The sequence below is a fragment of the Passer domesticus genome, chromosome 18 (genome assembly GCF_036417665.1).
Source record: "Passer domesticus isolate bPasDom1 chromosome 18, bPasDom1.hap1, whole genome shotgun sequence".
NCBI classification, from domain to species: Eukaryota; Metazoa; Chordata; class Aves; order Passeriformes; family Passeridae; genus Passer; species Passer domesticus.
This window is the reverse complement of record NC_087491.1, coordinates 10,780,025-10,804,923: the sequence shown is the minus strand read 5'-3', so window position 1 is coordinate 10,804,923 and position 24,899 is coordinate 10,780,025. Positions and strand designations below refer to the sequence as shown.

Below are 24,899 nucleotides of genomic sequence, written 5' to 3'. Positions count from 1 at the left end.
CAGGAGAGAGAGCAGGGGATGTGTCACACTCAGGACACAGGGCAGGGGCTGTGACAGAAGGCAGGAGCTGTGACCCATCAGGACAGAGCCAGGGCTGTGTCACACTTAGGACAGAAGGCAGGGGCTGTGACAGAGGGCAGGGGATGTGACCCATCAGGACAGAGGGCAGGGGCTGTGTCCCACTCAGAGCCAGGGGCTGTGTCCCATCAGGACCAGCAGTGGCACCCACCAGCCCCCTGCTCTCTCACGCTGTGACATCCAGGACCCCCCAAAGGTCCTTGTGCTGATCTCTCCCTGCACCCCCTCCTGTGCCCTCCTGCTCAGGGCCAGCAGGCACCAGACCTGCCCATGGCCTCCCTCACATGGGCTTCTGCCATTAATAAAAAACAACCATTAATAAAAACCAACCCGCTCAAAGATTTGTTTCTTCCTGGTTTATTTTCTCTTCCCTCGTTCAGATTCTTTAGCAGCTCCTGAGAAGTCTGAGCTTAAAAATACACCTCCCCAAGAGGATGGGTGTGGCTGATCATGGACACGTTCAGGAGCTGTCCTGGTAATAGAGTTCAGCTCAAAACAATTTGCAAACACAGATAAAAAGCCCAAATGCATCCACTTTGCCCAAACGTTTGCAGTTTATTTTAAACAAGCACATTAATTTACAATTTAGTACAAAACAGTCACTTTTCCTTCCAAGAGAGGAATGAGACAGTAAAAAACCAACCCAACCAGAACAGACTTGGAAATGTCAAGTTATTGACTTCAAATAAATAGAACATTTAAATTACTGAAATGGTACTGTCACTATTTTTAACACCTCATGTGCAACACCACACCTGGGACCTTTGTTCCCATCCAGTTCTGTGCAGGAACAGCAGGGTGGGTGCACTGCTGGAAACAGAAAATTAGGAGTTCTCACAAATAACTTCATCAGGTTTCTTTAGCACTTGCAGCTTTTCTCTCTCCTAGTACATTCTATTCCTTTTATTTTAATATTTCCTGTTTGAAAACATCCAAGAGCCAAGAAAGCTCCATGAATTACAAAGGGCCAAGAGGAAAGACCCAGGATGGTTCCTTCTGCCAGAACTCTGGAATTCTGAGGGTCCTGAGATTTCTTCCTCTGCTCACAGCAGCCCCAGAAAGCTGCTCCTCTGTGTGGAACTGTAGTGTTACTGTGATAAACTTCAGCTACAAGCAGTGAATCTTTGGAAGCTGCAGAGACACGTCAGAAATACTCAGTTTTGTGCACAACCAATGTTTGATTATGAAAAAATAACCCTGTGGAGTTTAGGTGCTTTTTTGTTGCCAGGCTTCAAACTTTCTAAACTTTTCTCTTTCTCCTCAGAGGAGGACACACCAATGGTAGAAATCCAGGGAACTGGCCAGGCACTCCTTATTCCTTCTCGTGTAACAGAGGAGCCAGCAAACATTCAATTAAATTAAAAGTTGCAAATGTAGAATTGAAAGGAAAAGCCCTTTTATATAACATAATTAATCTGGAGAACTCACTGCCACGAGAAAACATTGAGGCCAAAACCTATTAGGATTAACTAAAGATTAGGTAATGGATAACTAGAACATGCTCAATTACACTGGATAGGATTATAAACTTCACTATCCAGGACGTGAATTATCCCCCCCAGCCAGGATCACTGCAACTCCTACTCCCAAGGATGATTTTGTAATGTTTTCATGATTTCTTCTCACTGCTGCTCCAAGTACCCACACTGAGCTCTAGAGGGAACTGGACATCCCAGAACAGGGCAGCTCTGGGTGGAAATACCAAGGGAAGTGTTAATTGCTCTCTTGTGATGGAGAAATTCAAGAGAAGAAACTCAGTATTTGTAATTTTCCAATCTGTTCTGCCACGGTAACACAAACCTTGCTGTCCTTCAGTAAAAACATTGTTTTCCTTTCCTAGAGTTCATCAGGATTGGTTTCCACCTGGATAATACCACAATTACTTAGCAATCAGCATCAGGCTGCTAATTGTGCCCCAAAACTCTCATCCTAGTGATGACACACGCACATCCTTGGCTAGAATGCACCAGAGAATGGATGAACGATTTGAACATTAAATGCTTCCTATTTTAAATATGTAAATAACATTTCAGAAAGTCACTGAGGTTTAGAATTGATTTAATCAAAAGAGAACTCATGTTTCCTGAAAAGAAACATCAGAATTCCTGCTTCTCCCAGTGAAGCAGCCAAGGTACCATTCAGCACTCAGGGAGGTGAAATCAGCTCGGGATGAATTAAAAAAAAAAATAACACCTGACTTGAAAATACACAAAACAATATCCAATTTCCTTCTCCAGCAGGCACAGCGGATTGCATAATGCAATGTTTACTCTGGAAATGAGTAAAGGATGTTGGTGGGAAGTGATGGAAAAACCTCAACTGCCAAATGCAACGCTCCCGGGTGAGGACACTGACGTGGCCTTGGGCAAAGCCTGGGGATCTCAAGGCCAGCTCCACCTGTTCAGCTGAACACCTGGGAAATGCCTCGGGAAGAAAGGGGCCTGACCCAAGGAATACTGCATAAAAAATCCCTGATCATAAATATTAAAGCTGTGTCTGGGACCCAACAGCCACGAACAGCGAGAACTCCTAGACCGAGGAGCGGTGAGACTTCACTTTCCAGCGCTTGGACCTCACCCGGAAAAAAAAGTACATGATCATTAAAAACAAGGAGGATGCCACGTAGAGGATGACACACAGACTCATGTCGAGGTTGGAAAATCCAATCCCCAGGAAGGACACAGCCTGCCTGGTCCCTTTGAGGCTCACGGATGCAGCCGCGTTTTTGCCGCTACCTTGGACAGCTCCAGGATTTCCCATTGGATTCTCCAGCGCCTTGGAGCCTGGATCCCCTGGGTTCTCCTTATCCTGGAGCTTGTTTTCTCCATTTCCCCCCGAGTTCTTCTGCAGGTTTTTGTCTTTCACCTCCCTCGTGTCTCCCTGGTCATTGTCACTGGGGTCAGTCTGGCTCTGGGTGTATTTATAGAGGATGTTCTCACTGCTGTAGTGGGATTTCAGGAATTGCAGGACTTGGTCTTCATTCCAGCTGTGCAGCCCTTTGACTTCTTCATGACATGCAGGACAAATGTCTGGAGTTGGCCACTGAACTTTGGGGAATTTTGGATCTTCAGTCAAATCACCTAATTGGGAGGGGAAAAATATAAATGGAAAAAAGTCAGGAGGAATGAAGAGGGAAAGCTGCACCACCAGACACCGCCCAGGGAGTGCAGGGAGCTTGGCATAAAGAGCCACAGCACAATAACTGAATTAAACAAACAAATCTGGAGCTTTTCTCATCAATTCTGACCCCAAACATTTCATAATACAAACACTACCTCACAATTATTTCCCTTTCCTCACAGTAAAAGCTGCAGCATTTCAATCCCAAGCCCAAATGCTGCAATTGCTGCTTTCAGAAGGCAGGAACACACAACAGCCTGGGCCCTGCAGGGTTAACCTGAATTATGGTGCAAAACAAACTGCTCTTTTCACTCCTTAATCCCTGTTTTCTGCCTGGTTTGCAAGAGCAGCTCCAAGGCCAGACACTCAGATATTTTCATTTTCTGTGTTGTGAACCATTCCATGCCAAGCTTCCTTTTCCACAGCTCTGCATCATTACCAGAACAAATTTGCAGTATTTTAAAAGCCATGTTCATGTTTAAGATGTATTTTTCAGCTAAAAACCAAGTATTTAAATATGTGACACTGTCTTGAATTAGATCTAATTTTAACATTTCAGATACTCTCAGCTCTGGCCACGTTTCTGAGCTGAACACTGCAGCTGGTCTCACACTTTGCTCTAAAAAATGATATTTTAAAATGTGAATGGAGATAATTTTTAGAAAAAATATCTCCACCTGGTACAACCCCTAATTTATTAATCTGATTAGTACACTAGCACTTCAAATATTTTAGAAATAATAATATTGCATTTTATTATAATTTCATTATTTTTATTATTTTTAAAAGCAGGAAGCTTCCCCATGATTTTGGGTAAAATAAAGATTCAAAAGACATTTAAAAATATTTGTCTCCTTGATATTTACGAGCACAAGAGCAAATTGGCTTTTTTATCCTAAGGATCACTCAGCAATCAATTTGTTTCAATAAAAAATGCAGAAACAAAATGTGTTACAGCAAGGTTACAAACAGAAAACTCCCTGTACTTTGTGTTTTCCTGCCAAAGAGGGGAATGCTGTAAATCCTGTGCATTCCAAAGGAACAGGGAATAATTCAATAGGGCAGAGCCACATCCAGGCCCCTCCTGACCCCCACCCCAAGGTGTTTTCCTTGACCAAACATCATTTCTCACACAGCACCACAAACACAGATGCAGCTTTTAAGGGTGAAAATACATCACTGTCCCACAGAGAAATTTTAGCAAACTGAAAAAGCATAATTTAACATTATTATTTATTCCAGTGTGTTTATACTTCTTACTAAAAGGGTATTTTAGCTGGCTGCTGCATCACCTAAATCAATATCCATGTGAGTTTTCCAATACCTTAATGTTCTAAATAAGTGCATTGCTCCACACTTGGCCACTCCAAATCCACAGGAGTTGCCTGTTACAGGAGCCAAAATTAGAGGATGTTTTTATTTAATCTCTTATTATTTACCTTTTTTCTCCTCAGAGAAAGGAGGCAAACTGTTTGTACTCACACCAGTATTTAATTCTTCATAAATCTTGGGAATGCAGCAGGAGCATAATATGAGCACAATGTAGCATATTGAAATTGTAACTAATGCTGCATTACCCAGATCCATAACAGCAGACAGGGATTTAGTGCAAAGAGAAACCAATTTTCTTTAGTGCTTTAGTTACTTGATACCTCCATAACAGAATGGATTAAACACAACCAGTATTTTAACAGCACTTTCAACTGAAAACACAGGGATCTGGAGGGGGCACAGATTTCCTTTATACAGTAATTTTATTTTATTCAGCTGCTGATCTGCCAAGGGTTGAGGCTCTTTTATCCAGAGGAAGCCCCTTGTTCAATTGCCATCATTTTCCAAAACAAAACAAAGGCAGGTTTTAACCCTAAACTGCTACAGAAAAAAAATGCAATTATTTTTTTATCCACTTCTAAGCAGCTGAATTGCTTCTTAGATTTGTGCTCCAGAAAGAGCCTCACCAAGCAACAGGTGAAACCTCAGAAGAAACCAACAGGTGAAACCTCAGAAGAAACCAGCTCTGATAATGTTGTTTTTCATTCTCTACCAGCCCTGGCTCAGGAGTTTCTCCCCCCTACCTGCCAGCCTGTTGTTGACCACGTTGTGCCTCTCCCAGAGCCACAGAACAGCCTGGTCCAAGCTTTTCACAGAATCCATGGATTCTCTGGCCATCTCCTCGAAGTGCTGAGCACAAGCCTTGCACCCAAAGAAGTGCTGGATGTATCTCCTCATCACCTGCAGCACAATTTGGGGGTTGTCCTCAAGGCCTGCAAGACAAGGGACAGACACAGCTCCAGCAGCAGGGAAGGGAAGGGGGAGGAGGAAAGGAAAAGTTGCTCCCTTCTTGTTGCATAGAATTGACACCTGAGCTGGAATGAATCTGGAATTAATCACTTTTGTAATTTGAAGTGGTTGTTTGAACCACTTCAGCCTGTACAACTGTGCTCCAAGCTCCCCTGAACACCACCACCAAATAAAAGTCAAGTGGTCTCCACAGAGGAACTTCTCCTTTCAGAGTGTCTTAAAATTTCAGGGGAAAACCAAACTTGATGAAATCCAGACATTATTTTTATCAGAGAACATTGTGAAATTGTTAAAATATGCAAAATTCACACTTTGTGTATGTCACAACTCCTGTGGAATTGGAGATTTTCTCCAAGTTCTTGCCCAATATGTAAATGAATGTTTATATTGTGCATTCACCTCTATATTCATGGCCAGGCACTGAAGTTATGGTGACTTTGCTACTGAAAAATCAGGAGTCAAACCCCCTCTGGTGAGTCCTGCACAAGGTGCCTGTGAGGGCTGTTTGTTACTCCTCAATCCTGAGGAATTAGAGAGCACCAAAATCTCATCAGAATTATTAATTCCACGGCTTTTTTGGCAGGCTCTGAATGCACAGAGCAGCTGCTGGAGAATAAATCAGCAATTCCTCCTAAAATAAACACAAACACGTGATTCTTTGTATAACATTCACACTTCCACACTAAAGATAATGCAAAAGAATAATGAATTGTGCAGGAAGATGAGGCCTGCACAGGTTGAGAACTTTGTGGCCTCTCTTGTGTCAGCAGGCAGCTCCTCACATCTCTAAGTGCCTTGAAAACCTGATATAATTTGTTGGAATCCTAATGGTTTCATCTCTGTCGCACAGAATTTCTGATTCATGCTTAATTGACCCAGTAAATTATGTCAAAATGTATTTAAAAATGTCCTGTGTGTTACCACGAGCACATACTTGTCAAATTAAACACATTTTATGGTGCAGATTGATCAAATTACAGACTCCTGCTGCTGAACACCACGAATAATTTACTATTGCTTTGTTTTCTTGGGAAAAAAAATCAACAAAACCTGCTCAAACTATCAGAGCACTCATCTGTTATAGATATGGGAAATATATAAAGACTGCTTTATTTAGAATGACAACAGGATATTCTTCAACAGAGCAGCAAAAAGAAGTATTTAAAGCAAAAGAAATACTAAAAAAACCCTGATTTCTCCTCAGCCATTCAATGTCTGTGATTGAACAGACATGTATAAATAAAAGGTATGAGATTAAAGCAGATTAAATTACTGCATTAAAAGGAAGGCTGGGAAATTATTTTGGAAGTTAAAATGAATTTCAAGCAGAACAGTTTTACCATTTATACTGAAATATGTATTTAGGAAAAACAATAAACACAACCAGCAAATTATCTCTTTGTGGAGAAACAAGAGTTTCATACACAAATTTAATTTCATCTGTTCTCCTGTACAATGTTACACACTTGAAAATTCATTCTGTGGGGAAATCTGTCAAATTCAGCACTAGATTTAAATGCCAGATAATTTATTATAAAATCCACAGGCCTGTTCTATTCACACCAAGACATCCTGTTACCTAAAACCACATTTCTTGTCATGAAGTGTGCTCAGGAAATGATTTCTACAATGATTTTACACATCCCTGGTTGTGAGCCCTGAGTTCCTCTGGATCCCTCCTGTCACTCCCACTGCAGGTTCAGATTTTCCTATCCTATTTCCTTTCCTATTCCTATTTCCTATATTAAAATGTATCAAACATAACCCAATAAAATCACTTTATCAAGCCAGCCACAGGGAGTTCACCCAGAGTGCCAGGCCCTCGAGCAGAGGCCACGACCAGGAGAAATCCATCTGCTTCAGAAAGCAAACAATTGCAAAATGGCTCATTTTGGTTGTTTTTCTTTTATCAGCCCCGAGATGAATCTTCTGTTAACATCTGCCATGTATCATTGTGTAATCCTCCTTTTCTCTTTCCTCCCAAACTACTGCAATTCAGGGTAACCCTAATCTTTAAAGTGGACAAGAACCATAAAACCCTACCTGTGGTGGGAAGGATTAGGGAGTACATCATGCTTTTTAGTAGATGGGATTTAAACAAGCAATAAGGAGAGGAAAACCTCCCAAGACATAATCCCACAGTCTCAGACTGACCCAATTCTTTCACCATAAGAAGTGATCATCACATATCTGGCCCGATTTACAGCCAGGGTTAACTGTGCCAAAGAGTTCTCAGGTCCTACAATGTTATTTTTAACTTCAGGCTCGTGCCTGAAACGCACAATTTGAGGGGAAATTTTGTGTAGTTAAATATTAAGAATTAATAGATTTAATCAGAACACTTTGGGACTAAAAAGGGGAAATTTAAGTTATGCAGGATCCTGCTGAACAGCTCAAAATCCTCCAGCACAAACCCCTCAAACTCACTGCACTAAATTGTAGAAATTCAATCTACTGCCCCATGAAAAACAAACAAAACAGAGAAACAAAAATCAACAACAGAATGATTTGCTATCAAAAAAGCCTGTTCTGCAGGAGAATTATTCAGATTTGAAGGATTTTCACTCTGACTGCAAATAATGCTGGACAAATGCATGGATCTATAATGTGAAATAATAAAATCCTTTTAAACATACAATCCACAAATGGTAAATTGAAAATATCTGTGTTTTATGATGTCCATGTAGAATTCTCATATTCCTTGGAAAAGACATTTAAAATGCTTTAAATGAAAACAAAATAGAATTGTAACCAAACAAAGCACTGTCCTGGCAAGAATAAAACCCAAACTTTTAGCATTAGTGATTCTATTTTCATTGGGTGAGGAGAACAGGTTTTATAACCAGCATGTTTCTTAAACAGGAATCATCACCAGAATATTAACACTCAGCTTCACAAGATGCTGCCAGTCTAAAAATGAGCAATTTTACAGAGTGCTGGCAAAGTTGTAAATCACTGCAGGGATTAATGACAGGTACATTCAGCTGGAAAAAAAATAAACCAAAAAGTTGCAACATGCAGTATTTAAGAAATAACATTACAGAAGGATCAGCTAATGGTTGTACATCTTTTATAGCTACTAAACTGTATGGTTAAACTTAATTTTCCACAAATTTCATTCCCAGTGCAACCTCAGGTAACCTGAATCATTTTCATCCCTTTTCAGGGAGCTCAACATTTCTTTGCTTGAAATTCTCTTTCTTTTTTTTCCTTTTTCTGCTTTATTACTCCCAGCTTTAGGGCCACACAATTATTTAGCACATTTCCAAACCTTCCTGCTGCAGCCAAGCTCTGACCCCTGCTGGTGCAGCCTTGCAGCCACTCTCCTCCACAAACTGATTCCTTGAGGATTTACACACCAAAAATTATTTGCTGCTCACCTGTGTTTAGCAAAGCTTTTGGTCTCAGTGCAGCCTGAACGGTGAGGGTATGGAACAGCTTCCAGAGGGAGCAGCTGTAGCCCCTCAGCTCTGGTCTGCTGCCCTGGCAGCCAACCCACTGCACTTTCCTGGGGAGAAATATCCCAGAAATCTGCAAAAAAAGGAGATGTATTTAAGGTATGTGCTGCTCTGGGGTCTAAATGTACCACTGAGAGTGGCAGCACTGCTGATGCCACGTGGAACTGAGTGATCCAGGGTAAAGAACAACAAATGGCTTTTTGCACTTGGTAATCAGTTCATGCTTCAGGCAAACACAAACCCTCATGTCTGAGATACTCTGAAGCATCACTATAAAACTCATCCCTTTTGGACAAGATACAAATTGCTCAGTCATTGACATCAAGACCTACTAAAATCAGTCTGACAGAACACATAAAGTAGTTTAACCTTTGAAGATTTTTTTTTTTTTAAGAACACAACACATGAAAATATTCCTGTACACTGGCATAGCTCCCCTGGGCACATCCAAGATTCCCTATTACTCCACAAAGTTTACAGAGTAAAGCCTTAACTGGCTGTAAAATTCCATATTATTTCTTCTTGGAACAAAGGCACTCCTTACAAATTACACCTGAAACCCAGTGCAAGATTTTAGTTTCTGAGACTTTTCACTCCTCTTCCTAAAACACACAGAAGGCTTTCAAAATTCAGGCAGAAATAGGGAAGAAATTGTGAAGTTCTGTGCAAAAACAACCCACTGGCAGGGCTTTGCCAAAGTGGGCTGGGATTCCAGCAGGGAAATTAGAGAGTATTTGGGGAAACTCTTCAGGAATAATGCACATTTCAGTGGGTAAATTTCCCACCACTTAAACTCTGACCTTCAAGAGAATCCTGCTGACAGCAGGCACAGCAAAGTCAGAAATATCCTCTGGGAATCTTGCATCCCTGGGGATGACATTAGGGAACAAGTATTGCTTGCTCATTATAAAACCCAGCCAGGATTGAATGTTTCAATTCTTTCATTTCAATTTCTTTGTGTGGATGTGGGTTGTTTTTTTTCTGCTAATGATTTCACTTTATTTCCATGTTAACCTTCTTATAAGTGCATTATGACTGGGGGAGCAGCAGTAAGTGATGTCTGAGATTGATATAGAATCTTATCCTTTCCTAATGCCCTGTTTTATGCTGGAACTGGGAACAGCTTACCCGCATTTTGTTGTTGACCAGATCCAGGATAGCATCATAAGGGATTTTGTCTAATGGAAGGCTCACCAGCCACTCCTGCAAGGTCTCTAACAACTTCACCACAGGCTGACGGCCAGGAAAAAGCTGAGAAAAATAAAAAAAAACTAAGAAAAAAACATTTTCAAGCACAAATCTCATTAGCAATGAGACGCTTTTGGTTTTATCCCAATGTTTTTGCTGTCTGTAAAATGCTTCATTCTGTTTTCTGATGAGCAAATTAATTACTTGTTATGCTTGCAGGAAAAAGCCATCTCACACCAGATTTTGCTTACAAAATTCAACAAGTTTTTTTGCGCAAAATGTTAAAAATTTTTAAAATTTTAACGTTTTTAGCAGGCAGGAATGCTACAGAACAACTTGACATTACCTAGGATTTCACATTAAGGTAATTCAGTTCAGAATGTTGCTCAAAACAGAATACAACACCTCAGTGAAACAGAGGGCTGAAATCCTTCTCATTTTTGGAAGATCAATCACAAAAATCAGCTATTTTCAGTCAGATTTCTGTCAGTTTAGGAGCTGTTATCCAGAAGAACATTTTCCTTTCATGTGTAACAGTCATTTCCAAAGGGATCTGGAATCAGAACTTACAGGAGCCACAGCCTGGCAGATGAGTGTGAGGAACTGAAAATCAGTGGTAAGGCCATTATTTTACAGATTATGGCAGATTTCTGCTATTTCATAGCAGAAATGCTATTTTGCTTTAATGAGGGTTGGAATTATTACAGAATTAAGTCAAGTATCTGTCATTCTTTAGGATCCTTTTAGAGAGAGCAGGATTTCAGTCATGAAAATTCCCTAAGAAGGAATCAGAGATCTCTGTGCCTTTGGACTGAGCATCACTATAAAAAGAAGAATATAAAAAAATTCCTAACAGAAACACCTGAAAATATGAATGAGAGAAGTGAGGAAAGTGTTACATGACCAAAAAAAAAAAGCAAATGAAGGATTACAACCCCTGGTGGGACAGGGCAGGGGGAGATTTGCAGGCACCTAGAAGAGAACATTCCCCATTTATCATCAACAGCCAGGGAACCAAATGCCCTCAGCTGGGCAGGAACCACAGGGAAGAGCAGAGGATGCTCTGGGGATAATATGATGGAAAGATTACCAGCACACTTTCTTAAAGAAATGAGGCCAGCTGCAGATTTCTGGCCCCTGGTGGCTGCAGGGGGGAGCTGGCTGGGTAAGGAGCTGTCTGTCTGATTTTCAGATAAACCCAGATATTTGGAAATGGTTCATATAGGCCTTATTATTCCCTTAAGAATGAGAATTATGAATTATTGATTCACTTTTTAAAAAATAAAACAGTATTAGCTACACAGGGAGTAAAAATAAAAATATATTGGTCATTTCAGGAAGCTGGCATTATAATGATTTAAAATTTTTTCAATTCATATCACATTATATGTATTTTCTTTTTATGCAAATGTAACACATAAGCATTTTAAATTTTTAAATACTCAATTATATTCAATAGCTTAGTTATTTTTGAATACCTATTTAATCAAAATCAGTCCCTCAATTATATTCAAAATTCAGACAGAAGCTACTAACATCTCTAAATAGAACAGCATTTGCCAAGTATGCATTAATGAAATTCAAAAGTCAAGAATGAAAAACAAAGGTTGGTTTAATCCCACTGAGTAACAATAGCTACTTATCCTGAAAATCTGATAAATGGACTATATTTACAGTGTTTGTTCAATATGTTGCAGACTACTTAAGCTTTATTTAATTTTGAGCCCCCTAAGGTGAAATTAAATTGCATTTTAACCCTGTAAGTATGTCAGAACAGCAAACAAGACCTCAAAAATATCCTTTCAATAAACCCAGCAGCCTCTTTTTAAGCTACTGAGGATGCACACACTCGAACACTGTGCAAGACATTTTGAGAGACTTATGTCCCACGATAAATTTTCTGGTGGAGTCACTTCATCTTCACAAACAATCAAAGCCCAGAGGCGCCTACCTTGGCAGAGATGGTGACAAAGTCCTTGAAGGTTTTCAGCTCAGCCCCCTCGAGTGCCTTGTGCGTGGCCAGCTCCACCCGGAGCAGGAAATGCAATCCTGACTCAAGGTCAGCCATGTAGAGCCTGGACCTGGAACACACATCAATCCTGGCAGCTCCTGCCCCTCCTTCCCTCCCCTCTCACCCAGCTCCAACTCAGAGAGGGGGGCATTGAAGCCCCCCAGGGATGGCAGAGTCCTCCCAGCCTGAGGGGCACAGGCAGAGTTTGGACAACTGAAGCACAACATGGAGAAAGTTTTTTTTTTTTTTATATTTGACTGAACTTTTTGCTTCCCAGCCAGCTTTACCTTGTAATGAAATTACAGCCCTGGTGTAAGGGAATTACAGCTCCTCTGCTGTGCTGACCACAAACAGGAACAGGACATCTCTGAACAACACACAGGGCAGGGGTGCAAACAGGACTGGAAATGTCACTGCTGGGAAGGACTGGATTAGAAATCCTTCCCAAATGCAGCAGTTTTGCTGCAGGTCCTTCACCTCCCAGTTAAAACACAGCAGCTCTTAAGACAAGAGTTCTGACAGGTACAAGTAAACCATATAAACCAAATAAAACATTTCCCAATTTCCTTCTCACAATGAAATATCTTCATAATTAAACCTGCTTTACAAAGTACAAATGCAGCAGGCACACAGCCCCAGCTTTCAGTGCTTTTCAGGCAGTGTGAGACAGAGCAATGGAACTGAACAAACAGAGGTTCAGAGAGCTCACACTTCTTGTAAGTGTTCAGCAGCATTGCTCTTGCTAAAAAAAACAGAATTAAAAAACAAACATTGAAAAAACTGGCTGCTCCCACCTCCTAAATAACATGCAGGAAAGAACACATTAAAAGACAGAATCATCTATAATCATATATATTACACCTATAATTTAATTTAAGCCACAGACATATTCTGAATTTATCTCCTTAATTAATAAAGTACTCACTTAAATTATAAAAATCAGCAAAATTCTGCTTCAAGTTTGTTAAATAAAGAGACATCCACATGAATGCAGGAGGTTCTCCAAAAGGATCCTATTTAGAAGATACTTGGGGTGGAGATTCATGTCCACAAGATTTTGCCTTGCTGGAAAACAGCTCAATTTAACTAAGTTGTTTTGCTAACTGAATGTTCCATATAAAGTATTTTATAATAGGCACTGAAAGAAGATGGCACTAATAGTGTCCATGAAAGGAAAATAAGTATTATATTAAAGCACTCAGTCCCACATCTTTTCCATCTAAAGATGCTGAGGGATTATCTCTCTGCAAAGGCTTTGCATCCTTCTCTCACAGAGGCAAAGAGGGTGAAGATAAACCTCAGGGGATTTGGGGTGATAAACATCTTTTGCAGTGACTTTAGTATTTTCTGTTATACTTGCATTTGACAAGCCCTTTTCAGTGGGGACTGTTTCACTACTGCACACACAGAGAATCTCCTACAGAAATGTTACAGCTTGGTATTTTACCCTGTGTTTTTTCAGGGACACTGATCACTGCTTTCAGGTAGTGGGTGATAAGTCCTTGGTATTTTCAAGGTAATTGAATATTTCACAACACTTCTGGTAAAAACATTCCTTCCAGAGCAGTGCAGACATTTGCTGCTAAAACCAAAATACATCAGTAATTTCACCTTGAATTGTTTGAAAAGCTGCTCACGATTGAACTGGAGTGAAATGAAGTAAAATATGGAACTGCTCTAGGATTTTATAATAAATTACAGCACAGCTTCTCACGTGGCAGGAAAAGGCTGCAGGTAATTTTTAATAACCAATTATAAAAATCAAGGGCATCACTTACTTATCAAACTCTTTCCACACCTTGATTTCTGTGCTCTCCTCTTTATTTTCTGGAGCAGGAAGCTGCAGTGGCAAAAGGAGTTTTTTCCTTACACCTGGCAGTGACTTTAAATATGAAGAAAAGAAAGACCGTAGAGGCTTCAAACTGCAAATGGACAAAGAGAGACCACTTTTAATCTCAGACTAAGTGAATGTCCAAAAAAGCAAATAACTCTATTTGTAAAATAAGATATTCACTTTGATTTATGTTTTACAGTCCTAGCATCATGGCCTGTTTTGATACAAAGTGAAATGAAATAATGTTCTATTTATGAATAGCAAATCACTTGGGTTAGGGGTGTGAAATTACATTCAAAATAACAACAAAATAACAACAAATGTTTATCCAAATGTCAGTTCACGTTACACAAGAAATGGGTTTTCTTAAGAACTGTGATGCTTCATTTATTTTTTCCACTTTTATTCCCAAGTTTTATTCCTTTGAGAAGTATCACAGTAATAAATTGAAGATATTAACAGGCACCAGTGACAAGTAAAAGCAGTATTAGTTCTTTTATTGATAATATAGGGAACACACAGGCACTATAATGTATTGATGAGGTGTCAGGACATCAAATCCTGGCATTTTTATAAGTTAAGTGAACGTCCCCATAATCCTCTGACAGATAATTACTTACTTGTTAATTAATCCATGGCTGCCATTGGGATGTATCAGGTAGCATGAGGGGACTGAGGTGACCCCCAGCTTCTCCAGGAAAGGTTTATCAACATTCAGGGCTCTCCTCACCACGATGTTTTCATACTGGATCAAGTCTAAGATAACCTGGGTAACGAGAGGATGCCATGAATGATACATTGCTCAAGGAACAGCCAATCTTGCAGGACAAGACACATAAAGAGGTGAAGTGCATCATCCTTTAAGGGCATCATTATGCTGTTTGCAGGAAGTGCAGCTATGGCTACTCTGTGCACAGAAACAATTTCACTTAAAGAAAATTTAGTCTTCTCTAGAAATTATTACTCCTATTTTCCTTTTTTTTTTTAATTTTAGTTTTTCTTGGTCTATTCTGTTCTTTTCCTCCTTCCTTCCATCAGTGATGACACATGGCCTCCTTTTCTTCAGCAGTATGGGAAGGTTTGTCCATTTTGTCTTGTGTTGTAAACATGAAAACAACGCTATTTTCTGTTTCACTAATCTATTCCATAAAGCTCAAATACTACGTAAAACTAACAAACATTTTTTAGCCTGAAAGCACACTCCACTTTGTGTTAATCAAATGACTCTGTCTTCCCCTCTAACTGCAGATAATAAAAACAGTGTGATAAAAAGCTGAGGAACTTTACAACCTTCACATTTCTTCAGTAATGCCCACTTGCATCACCACAGCAGCTCCCAGAACACAAATGCCTGGAAGGAGCCTGATCCCAAAGTGATTCCCACTCTTGGCAGCACAGCCTCCTCCACTCGTGACACTGGCCAGGGGAAATGGTGCCCAATCAAATATTTTATTGGGAAACAAAACCTAAAGACCTCCACTTCCTCTGTTTCTGAACTGGGTAAATAATTTTATGCTACCAACTTAATTTCCCAAAATTTATATGTGAAGAAAGGGAACTGGAGAGTACAGATTATTACAAACAGTTGTCCAGAAGAATGAGTAATAAAAATGGTTCTCTAGTAGTAACAAAACAATAACGTAATCTGGCAATATTTTTGTTGTGATCTTTCAAATTCTTGAAAGAAAATTGTGCTGAGAATGAAACTGATAAATTAACCTTCTACTAAAATAAGAATGGAAGAAGTCACTATGACATCACATTCTTTTGTAAGCAAGTTCCTCTGTGTGAGTGAACACCAGAGCCCTATAAAATCCCTGGGTTTTATGATCCCCTAAATATGTGTGAGCTGCTCTAGTGCTGCATTCAGGGAGCTGTTGCTTGGCTAAATGAGCTCAAATCCAGCTGGTTTATGGTGACATCCAGTCACAGCCACTCTGTCCCTCACAAGTCCCAGGTTACCTCTCGGCCCACGTAGGAGCTGTTGCTCTCAAACACAATGGCTGTGTAGTGGTGGCTGCTCTTGTCAAAAAGAGATGGGAGATCACTGGACCTTTGAGGAAAAGAAAAGGAATTCAGCACAGAATGCAATACACCCACTGTTACTCATGGAATTTCCTTTTACAATCTCATAGCAGAAGTCGTATTTAAAAAAAAAACAAAACAAACACTTTTAAAGATTTTTAATCTTTCACAGTCTATTTAACTGAGTAAATAGAGAGCAGCTACATTTGAAAACAAGGAACTTACAGCACTGGATCCAGTGGTGGGCAAGCAGGAGGTCTCAGCTCCTGGGAATGGTTCTGCAGGAAGTCAATCATCATCTGACGAAGTGTTTGCAGCTCCCGATCTCCTCCTGCTGGGAACAGGTTCCAAAAAAACACAACCCTTCAGAAAACTGGGGAAAAATGACTCACATGAAGGTTTGCTGTGCATGCTTTTCTGAGTCAGGTTTTTCCTTTAAATTCAGGCTTAAGACTCAGCATACTATTTGGCTGAAGAAAAGGAACTAAGGATTTGGGCGTAGGATTTCATTTTAATGTTGCTGTGAGATCGTATTTAAAAGCTGTCATCCCACCCTAAAATTAATAAAACTTCCAAGACTTTTCCAAATGTATCCATCTGCCTGCCTTGCTCATTTTCTCGCCAAACAACTTCTCAATGTGAACATTTTCACAGTAGTTGCTGTGGGCAACTGCAGCAGGATAATAACCACAAATTAAAATCTGCCAGGGTATATTATTCCTACCAAATGGAGAGGCCATAAAGCCATGGAACAAGAGGAGGAAATAACTGAAGTGTGAAAATATTTTATTTGCTTCAAAGGAACCACATTAAAAAGCAGAAAATACTTCAAATGCCCAAGAGGTAAAACTAAGGTTCCCTTGTACAGGAAGGGTTAATGGTGCAGGTGGTCTCTCCTCTGACCTCTGGCCTTTTAAATGTTCATCCATGGAAAGGGACAACATTACTTTTGTCCCAGACAAACTACCTCAAGCTGTGATCCTGACAAACCCTGGGATAAGCATATTTTCAGGGAGTCACCATCTGAATAGAGGCTCTCCCAGTGCAACTCAGGATGCCTGGAAAATGGCTGAGGGATCAAAAGTCAGGATTGAGTAAATTGGATCTCGTGCTGATGAGGAGTGTGGTAGGAAGAAAAGGGATTAAAAAAAAATAACAAGCCATTTGTGAAAATTAGGAGCTGCATTAAAAAAATAAGGAATGTGATTCCTAAGTTTCTTGGAGAAATGTTTTGCCTGCCTAAAATGCTGAATAACACTGTGTAGAGTACTTGAAATATTCTGTCTTCAAGAGGTATTTAGTGTCCACCCCATCCCTGCCCAAAGGAACTGACAGGATTTTGCTGGTTGTGTGACACAGCCCTGGCTGACAGGAAAACTGCTCTGGGAATTTCTCACAGTAAAATATTCTTACCTTGGTAATTTTCTCCAGTTGTGAACTGCTTTGTAAATGCTTTGAAGTACTGTGTGGGAGAAAAGAAAAGTCACTGTATCAGACAAAAAAGCCCAGTTTAGGAATAAAAACGGCTTTCAAGAGTTTTTACTTTTACAGCTCTAACTTCAAAACATTTTTATTTATCTGCTCAGGAGACAGTTTTCCCCCTTAACCTATGAGTTCCAAAAAGCTGCTTCTCACCTACCTGAGGGCAAGAGGAAAAATCCCTTAATGCATAATTCAATGGTGTGTATTGATCCTGCACTGCAAACATTAACAAATGAACTGATCACCAAATCTGTGCTACCAACAGTGTGTGCACTTGGAACACTATTCACATTTTCCCAACTCCCTCCAGTGGCTAAACAGGAGATCTAAGGGAGCTTGGCTGCCTTCTGCTACAAAAAATAACATGGAAAAGATTCCGTGTTTAATAAAGAGGATATCACAATTTACACCTAAAACTTTGGAGAGTGAAAGAAAATAAAAATATTGGTTTTACCATCAGGGTGAAAGATCACAAATGCTACATTGAAATGTCTCCTGTTCCCTCTCCTGTCATCACAAACAGTTTATTCAACCTTCTCCATCCACCACATTCTGCTCATACTTAATAATGTGATTAACACAGAATGACTGAGAAGGTAAAAATTGCATAAAAATGAACAATGGCAGATACTTTTGGCTAACGTGGCATCCTCTTTAAAAGGCAGTTTAAGTATTTTATGATGAAAAATATTATTAAGTTAATTGCAAAAATAGTGAAGGATCTATCAAAGGTAAATTTTTAATTGGTCATGCAATCAGCTGTTTTCATGTGGCAGTTCCAATGTGCTCCCTTTACTTTCATACACCAAAACTAAAAACATTATTAATAATCCCATAACAGCGGAATTTGAAAAATATTTATACAAATGGTTATTATCTAATAAATCTGGTGAAACTAGGGATTATATTCATGTGATAACATGATACTTTACAGAATGATCTCTCAATAAGAATTTTTCAGATTCAGAACTGAATAACTGCTCAAAACAGCTGCATCAGCTCTTGCATTCAGCAAAACCCCCCCAAATTAATCTTTTATCAACTCTGCAATTTTCTTAGCAAAGCAAAGAAAGCTACAGAACAATGAGTGACACAGTTTAATTACTAGAAAACATGCCTCATCTAAGGCAGGATGTTCTGCACTTACCCTAAGAGTTGGGTAATAGTGAATCCCATATTCTTTGCACGTCTCATAGTTCCCTTCTTCCCCACAGTCCAGCACTCCAACTCTAATTGCAGATTCCCAGTCTGCAAACAAAGATATCTTTCAATTTTCAGCAGGAGAGACCACGGATCCCAGCTGATGAATTACCTTGCTTCCCATGGAAACCAGCAGCAGGACTCTGAGAGATTCCAGTGGCATAAAAATCCAGCCCTGGGTCGATTCTCATTTGCCATTCATTTCCATCCCCCAGTGTAACACAATCTACTGATTTTTAAAATAACTAAAACCTCCCTGTTTTTCTTGGCTGCATCAGTGTTTTCCATGCACCTGAACAAGAGGAATCCCAGCACACAATGCAGCAGTTCCAGGGGTGAATCCAGGAAGATGAAATCGGGGCCAATCCAACACTTGCAAGGAACTGGATTGAATTCCTCAGCTTTTCCCATTAGCTGTGCTCATAAAATAGTGCATGCAGAATGTATATAACTGAATAAAATTCATCCAGCAGTTACTCATCCACATCGATGCCAATTACAACCCATAAATTTGATGCACCTTGTATTAGAGTTTTTTAACAAGCTGCTTTTTCTCCAACTTACAGTTTTCTGAGAGGCCTCAGAATTACAAACAACTCCAGCTCATTGTAGTGTCTGCTGAAAGCTGCATTTATCTGGCAGTATTGTTCAGAAATGCCTTAGTTATACCCCCAAAAATACCAGAGTTTAAGCAGAGTGTGTAATAGTTGAGTTTGAGCATCACTCTGACTTTCCTTTATAGCAATAACCACAAGAGTTCAAGGATTTCCATAAATATGCTTATATAACTTCAATAAAAGCTTTCAACTAACTTACAGCTTTTTCCTTCTCTTTTTGCTGGGAATTTATCTTTTTGAGCCAGCCTCTGCTGCAGCAATCACTTTAAGGAAGAACCACTCCAAGAGAATCCTTAGACAGCTGCTTTTTAAAGCAAAGTTAAATCAAACCAGCCGTGGGCAGAATTTGAAGGTCCCCCACAATTCCCAAAAAAATTTAAAAAGCACTAAAATTAAACCTGCTTTTACAGCAAAGAGCATGACAGCTTCATCAAGTTCAAGAGCTGATGGACGGTTCTGGTCTGTGAAATTTAGCTTGACCTTTACTTGTGTTTGGAGGAGGCCGGGGCAGCTGATGGAGAGGTTTGTGCTGAACATGCCAAGAGCTGAGCGGGCACCAGGAGAGCTCTCAAACACGCTGGAGCAGATGGGCACCCATTCACAGCAGCACAAAGGACACAACAGCCCATTTCATCAAATAAAACGCAAAACACAAAAGAAAAGTTTGGCTTCTGGTTATCTCCTCCATTCAACTTTCACCACTCCTCCTCCTTTTTCCACCTGTCTGGATCCTCCTCCGCGCCATGAATGGGAGCTCTCTGAACTCAATGCAAATAACCCCGCACAACAAAGCAGCCCCACCCCAGCTAAACACCCGGGTTAAAGAGCACCAGCTGGGATGTGCTGCTTAGCATTCCTGCTGCTGGAAACGGAGCTGCTCCTTTCCAAGGGGTGCCCGAGCTGCTGGAGGGCACAGCTGACACTCCGGAGTTACTGCGGCACTGCAGGCTGGGCTGGCTTTTTTCAAAATGCTGATTAATTTCAAATTAGCATTAGTGGTTTTGAAATACTGACTCGCAAGCGATGGGAAAGAGGCAGATGAGGGATGCATTAACCAACAGAATCTCTGTTTATGCTGAACAAGCTCCAGTGAATGACAGGGCTGTGTTGGACAAACTGGAATCCTGCAGGTGGGTCAAACCTCCCACGCGAGAAATGCCACAAGGCACTGACCAGAGAATTACAAGGAATTCACTTCCTTCCCATAAACCTGGCTGTTCTCCATCAGGAAGTCTCAGTCAGGGGGGCAAAAGGCTCATCACAGGCACCTCTCTCTCACAGCTACTTGAGAGTTGCCTGTTTTGACACTTGGCTGTTTCCTGAACCATGACAAGGTGACTGCAGTTCCCCACCAAATGTGTTCAAAGAACAGTTTCAAGCAGGAAATAATTATTATGGATTTGAAACAAAACCTGCTAAATTTGGACAGTTACTCCAAATCCTGAGGAGTGAACTTATTCTGTGTATAATTCACAGGTTGTCCTATGTGGGATTTCCAAGGGTTTGTTACTATACATAATTCCAGCCCGTATATATTTTGCTGGATAAACTTAATCATCTTTTAGACAGAAAAAGGATAATTAACTCTAATGGCCACTTTGGCCACTGCTGTAATAAAATGAAATGTGTGATTAGAAAAGCATCAGCACTGACTGAGCTTAAAGCCTGTTCTGAGAGGGAGTATCAAAACAAAAACATAAATTACACAAAAGCAAGCACTGATCCTGTTTTTCAGGAGGATTATGTTCTGCTGTGAAGGCTGCAATGGTAGTATTGCCTAGATTTAACAAATGAGAAACAAAATTAAAATTAGGTCTATTAGCACAGGCCTTTTTGGACAAAGCTGTTGCACCAATTTAACTGGATTTTGTTTGGACACCAAATCAGCAAACATGACCCCAGTGATCTAGGAGTTCCCTAATATAAAATCTGCAACCTCAAGGGTATCTTTTAATATCCTAGCAGATGAGTAAATATCTTTGAAAAACAAATGTTAAGACAGATTAAGTGGGCAAAATGTTTTGGGTTTGGTTTCTTTGATGAAGCTACCAATGAAAAGTGTGACTGTTCTCAGTCTCCTAAAATCCATTCATCCAACTTGAAAATGGAAACATTTGGCTGACAACTAACACCAAAAGCCAATAGCATGTGCTGGTTGTGCCAATGTCCACAAACATTCAAAATCCACTTTCTAAATGAAAGTTTTCATAAAAACTCAATGGATTAAAGGAGAGAGAGGCCTTTACCTGATTGCAGTGATACAAGTGCATGACAGCATCTGCAGTACCATGTCTGCTGGTGAGAATGAAAACATGTATTTGAAGAAGTCTTTACAAGTCACAAAGGTATCACACTGCTGTCATCCTGCCTAAATCCCTGTCCTATTCTGACCAAAGCTCTGGCCAGTTTGGGCTCCTCATGCTCTCCACTGCTGTGCTCAAAGACCTCCTTGTTACTTCAAAGAAGAAGAAGATCCAATATTATTTTGGCCATGAGAGATGAAAGCAGGAGAGAAAATGTTACATAAACTTATGCAAATTAAACAGAAGAAAGTTATTGGTTTATAAACAAACCCTTCATGCAAGCAAGAAGCATTTGAAGTGCTCTGAAAACCATGACAGTTCTGTGTTTCTCTGCTTTTTAGTTTTTGCTCACCAATCACAATTCCTCAAGAGTGTGATGCACCTATTTTGGGGTCTAAATCTAAATGCACACCTAATACTTCACCTACATTTCATGTGAGCTGTTAATGCTTTTCAGAGTGTCACAGAATGGCCAGAGCTCTTCAGTCCCTCTCAAAGTGAAACCACAAGTGCATTAAAAAGTGCTGTATCCATCCTGGAAACATCTCCTGGGTGAAATGTGAATTAAGAGTAGTTTAAAAGCCTTTTACACTGCTATATTAAGCATAACATTTCCTACAAATCTGATCTCAGGTTTCCTCCCCAGCAGAAGTACTGAACTTTAATTGATACCTCAGGGGCCCGTTTGTTTCCTTAAATCTACAAATAAACTCTTCAGCACTTGCCAAAAAAACTGACCAGGCTAAGAGACAGCAAGGCAGGTCCCTCAGCATAAGTTATAGATGCCACCATTACTTTTAAATTCACTAATTCATAAATCTGAAAACCTGGTTCTCACTTTGCTTGATTTTTGTTTTACTTTCTGGTGGTTCTTTTCCCCCTTCGAGCCCATCCACACCACACTGAATTTGCAAGATATAAATCAAGTTTGTGCACGGCCTCTCCAGTACCACATTATTTTTTGCTTATCTTCTGAAACAAGCTGCTCTCTTTATAAACATTTAGAAGATAAACATTGTGCCTTCAGCAGTTCAGTGTAAACAAACCTTGGGTTCACAGGGACACTTACATGCAAACCACACTGCTGTGTGCACACAAAGTAATATTTTATGCCTGGATTCCTTCAAAACCTTTAATTTGGAAGTGGATGGAACACCATCCACCCCTTGCTCTGTCCCATGTGCTATTTTGGCTGTGTGGCAGCACCAGAGCAGGGGATGAGGGTGATGCTCACACTCCAGAGCAGGGGATGAGGGTGATGCTCACACTCCAGAGCAGGGGATGAGGGTGATGTTCACACTCCAGAGCAGGGGATGAGGGTGATGCTCACATTCCAGAGCAGGGGATGAGGGTGATGCTCACACTCCAGAGCAGAGGATGAGGGTGATGCTCACACTCCAGAGCAGAGGGTGAGGGTGATGCTCACACTCCAGAGCAGGGGATGAGGGTGAAGCTCACACTCCAGAGCAGGGGATGAGGGTGATGCTCACACTCCAGAGCAGAGGGTGAGGGTGATGCTCACACTCCAGAGCAGGGGATGAGGGTGATGCTCACACTCCAGAGCAGGGGGTGAGGGTGATGCTCACATTCCAGAGCAGGGGATGAGGGTGATGCTCACATTCCAGAGCAGGGGATGAGGATGATGTTCACACTCCAGAGCAGGGGATGAGGGTGATGTTCACACTCCAGAGCAGGGGATGAGGGTGATGCTCACATTCCAGAGCAGGGGATGAGGGTGATGCTCACATTCCAGAGCAGGGGATGAGGGTGATGCTCACATTCCAGAGCAGGGGATGAGGGTGATGCTCACGCTCCAGACCAGGGGATGAGGGGGATGTTCACACTCCAGAGCAAGGAATGAGGGTGATGCTCACTCTCCAGAGCAGAGGATGAGGGTGATGCTCACACTCCAGAGCAGAGGTTGAGGGTGATGCTCACATTCCAGAGCAGAGGGTGAGGGTGATGCTCACATTCCAGAGCAGGGGATGAGGGTGATGCTCACACTCCAGAGCAGGGGATGAGGGTGATGCTCACATTCCAGAGCAGGGGATGAGGGTGATGCTCACATTCCAGAGCAGGGGATGAGGGTGATGTTCACACTCCAGAGCAGGGGATGAGGGTGATGTTCACACTCCAGAGCAGGGGATGAGGGTGATGCTCACATTCCAGAGCAGGGGATGAGGGTGATGCTCACATTCCAGAGCAGGGGATGAGGGTGATGCTCACATTCCAGAGCAGGGGATGAGGGTGATGCTCACATTCCAGAGCAGGGGATGAGGGTGATGCTCACACTCCAGAGCAAGGAATGAGGGTGATGCTCACTCTCCAGAGCAGAGGATGAGGGTGATGCTCACATTCCAGAGCAGGGAATGAGGGTGATGCTCACGCTCCAGACCAGGGGATGAGGGTGATGCTCACACTCCAGACCAGGGGATGAGGGGGATGCTCACACTCTAGAGCAGGGGATGAGGGTGATGCTCACACTCCAGAGCAGGGGATGAGGGTGATGCTCACACTCCAGACGAGGGGATGAGGGTGATGCTCACACTCCAGACCAGGGGATGAGGGGGATGCTCACACTCCAGAGCAGGGGATGAAGGTGATGTTCACACTCCAGACCAGGGGATGAGGGGGATGCTCACACTCCAGAGCAGGGGATGAGGGTGATGCTCACACTCTAGAGCAGGGAATGAGGGTGATGCTCACACTCCAGACCAGGGGATGAAGGTGATGCTCACACTCCAGAGCAGGGGATGCGGTTGAAGCTCACACGCCAAGGCCCAGCGGCTCACACAACCCTCGGCACGCGTGGATGGCCCACAGGTGACACCGAGGCCCCGCGGTCCCCCAGCCCAGCGCCCCGGGCACCGCCAGGCACGCCGCGGCCCTGCACCGGCCCCGGGCACGGCGGGAGGCCGCGAAGGGCCGCGGGACAGCGCCGGGCCGGCGGGGCCGTGTGCCGTGACCCGCTCCGAGCCTCACCTTTGACGTCCCCCGCCAGCGCTCGCCAGGTGGGCGCGAAGGCGATGCAGTGGCCGCAGGACGAGCTGTAGAACTGCACCACCCAGGCGGCCGAGGAGTTGAGCAGCGCCGGCCGCACGGAGCCGGCCGTCAGCACGGTCAGCGGGTCGTGGCCGGGCCGGTACAGCCGCGCCGTGGCGGCGGCCGCCAGCAGCACCAGGAGGAGCACCGGGAACAGCGCCGGGAGCGGGACCGGGAGCGGGAGCAGCGCCCGCCGGCCCCCGCCCGCCGCCGCCATGTTGGGACGCGCGGAGAGGGGCG

The 24,899-nt window shown here is 42.0% G+C and overlaps 1 protein-coding gene across 3 annotated transcripts; it reads right to left on the bottom strand.

The window, feature by feature from the left end:
• Positions 1-610: 610 nt before the first annotated feature.
• Positions 611-24,899, bottom strand: QSOX2 (quiescin sulfhydryl oxidase 2). 3 transcript variants are annotated; one of them, XM_064393183.1, is made up of 12 exons: positions 24,600-24,899; positions 18,645-18,745; positions 17,429-17,477; positions 16,241-16,349; positions 15,953-16,043; positions 14,611-14,756; positions 13,935-14,078; positions 12,097-12,226; positions 10,086-10,208; positions 8,880-9,030; positions 5,274-5,462; positions 611-3,158 (listed from the first exon to the last, which is right to left on the bottom strand). In XM_064393183.1, exons 1-12 carry the CDS (start codon positions 24,874-24,876, stop codon positions 2,608-2,610), a joined length of 2,061 nt encoding a protein of 686 aa, XP_064249253.1. In that variant the 5' UTR covers positions 24,877-24,899; the 3' UTR covers positions 611-2,607. The 3 variants fall into 3 exon arrangements, with proteins under 3 accessions (XP_064249253.1, XP_064249254.1, XP_064249255.1); XM_064393184.1 differs by having other exon boundaries at positions 16,241-16,346; positions 24,600-24,898; XM_064393185.1 differs by lacking the exon at positions 24,600-24,899 and adding an exon at positions 19,713-20,066.

Excerpts from the sequence above, each read along its gene's own strand:
- QSOX2 (XM_064393183.1), bottom strand. The coding sequence starts at position 24,876 with ATGGCGGCGGCGGGCGGGGGCCGGCGGGCGCTGCTCCCGCTCCCGGTC. Across the intron at positions 9,031-10,085 it reads TGGTCAACAACAAAATGCGG|ATTTCTGGGATATTTCTCCC; the intron begins GTAAGCTGTTCC and ends CTTTTTTTGCAG. Across the intron at positions 3,159-5,273 it reads GGTCAACAACAGGCTGGCAG|GTGATTTGACTGAAGATCCA; the intron begins GTAGGGGGGAGA and ends CCTCCCAATTAG.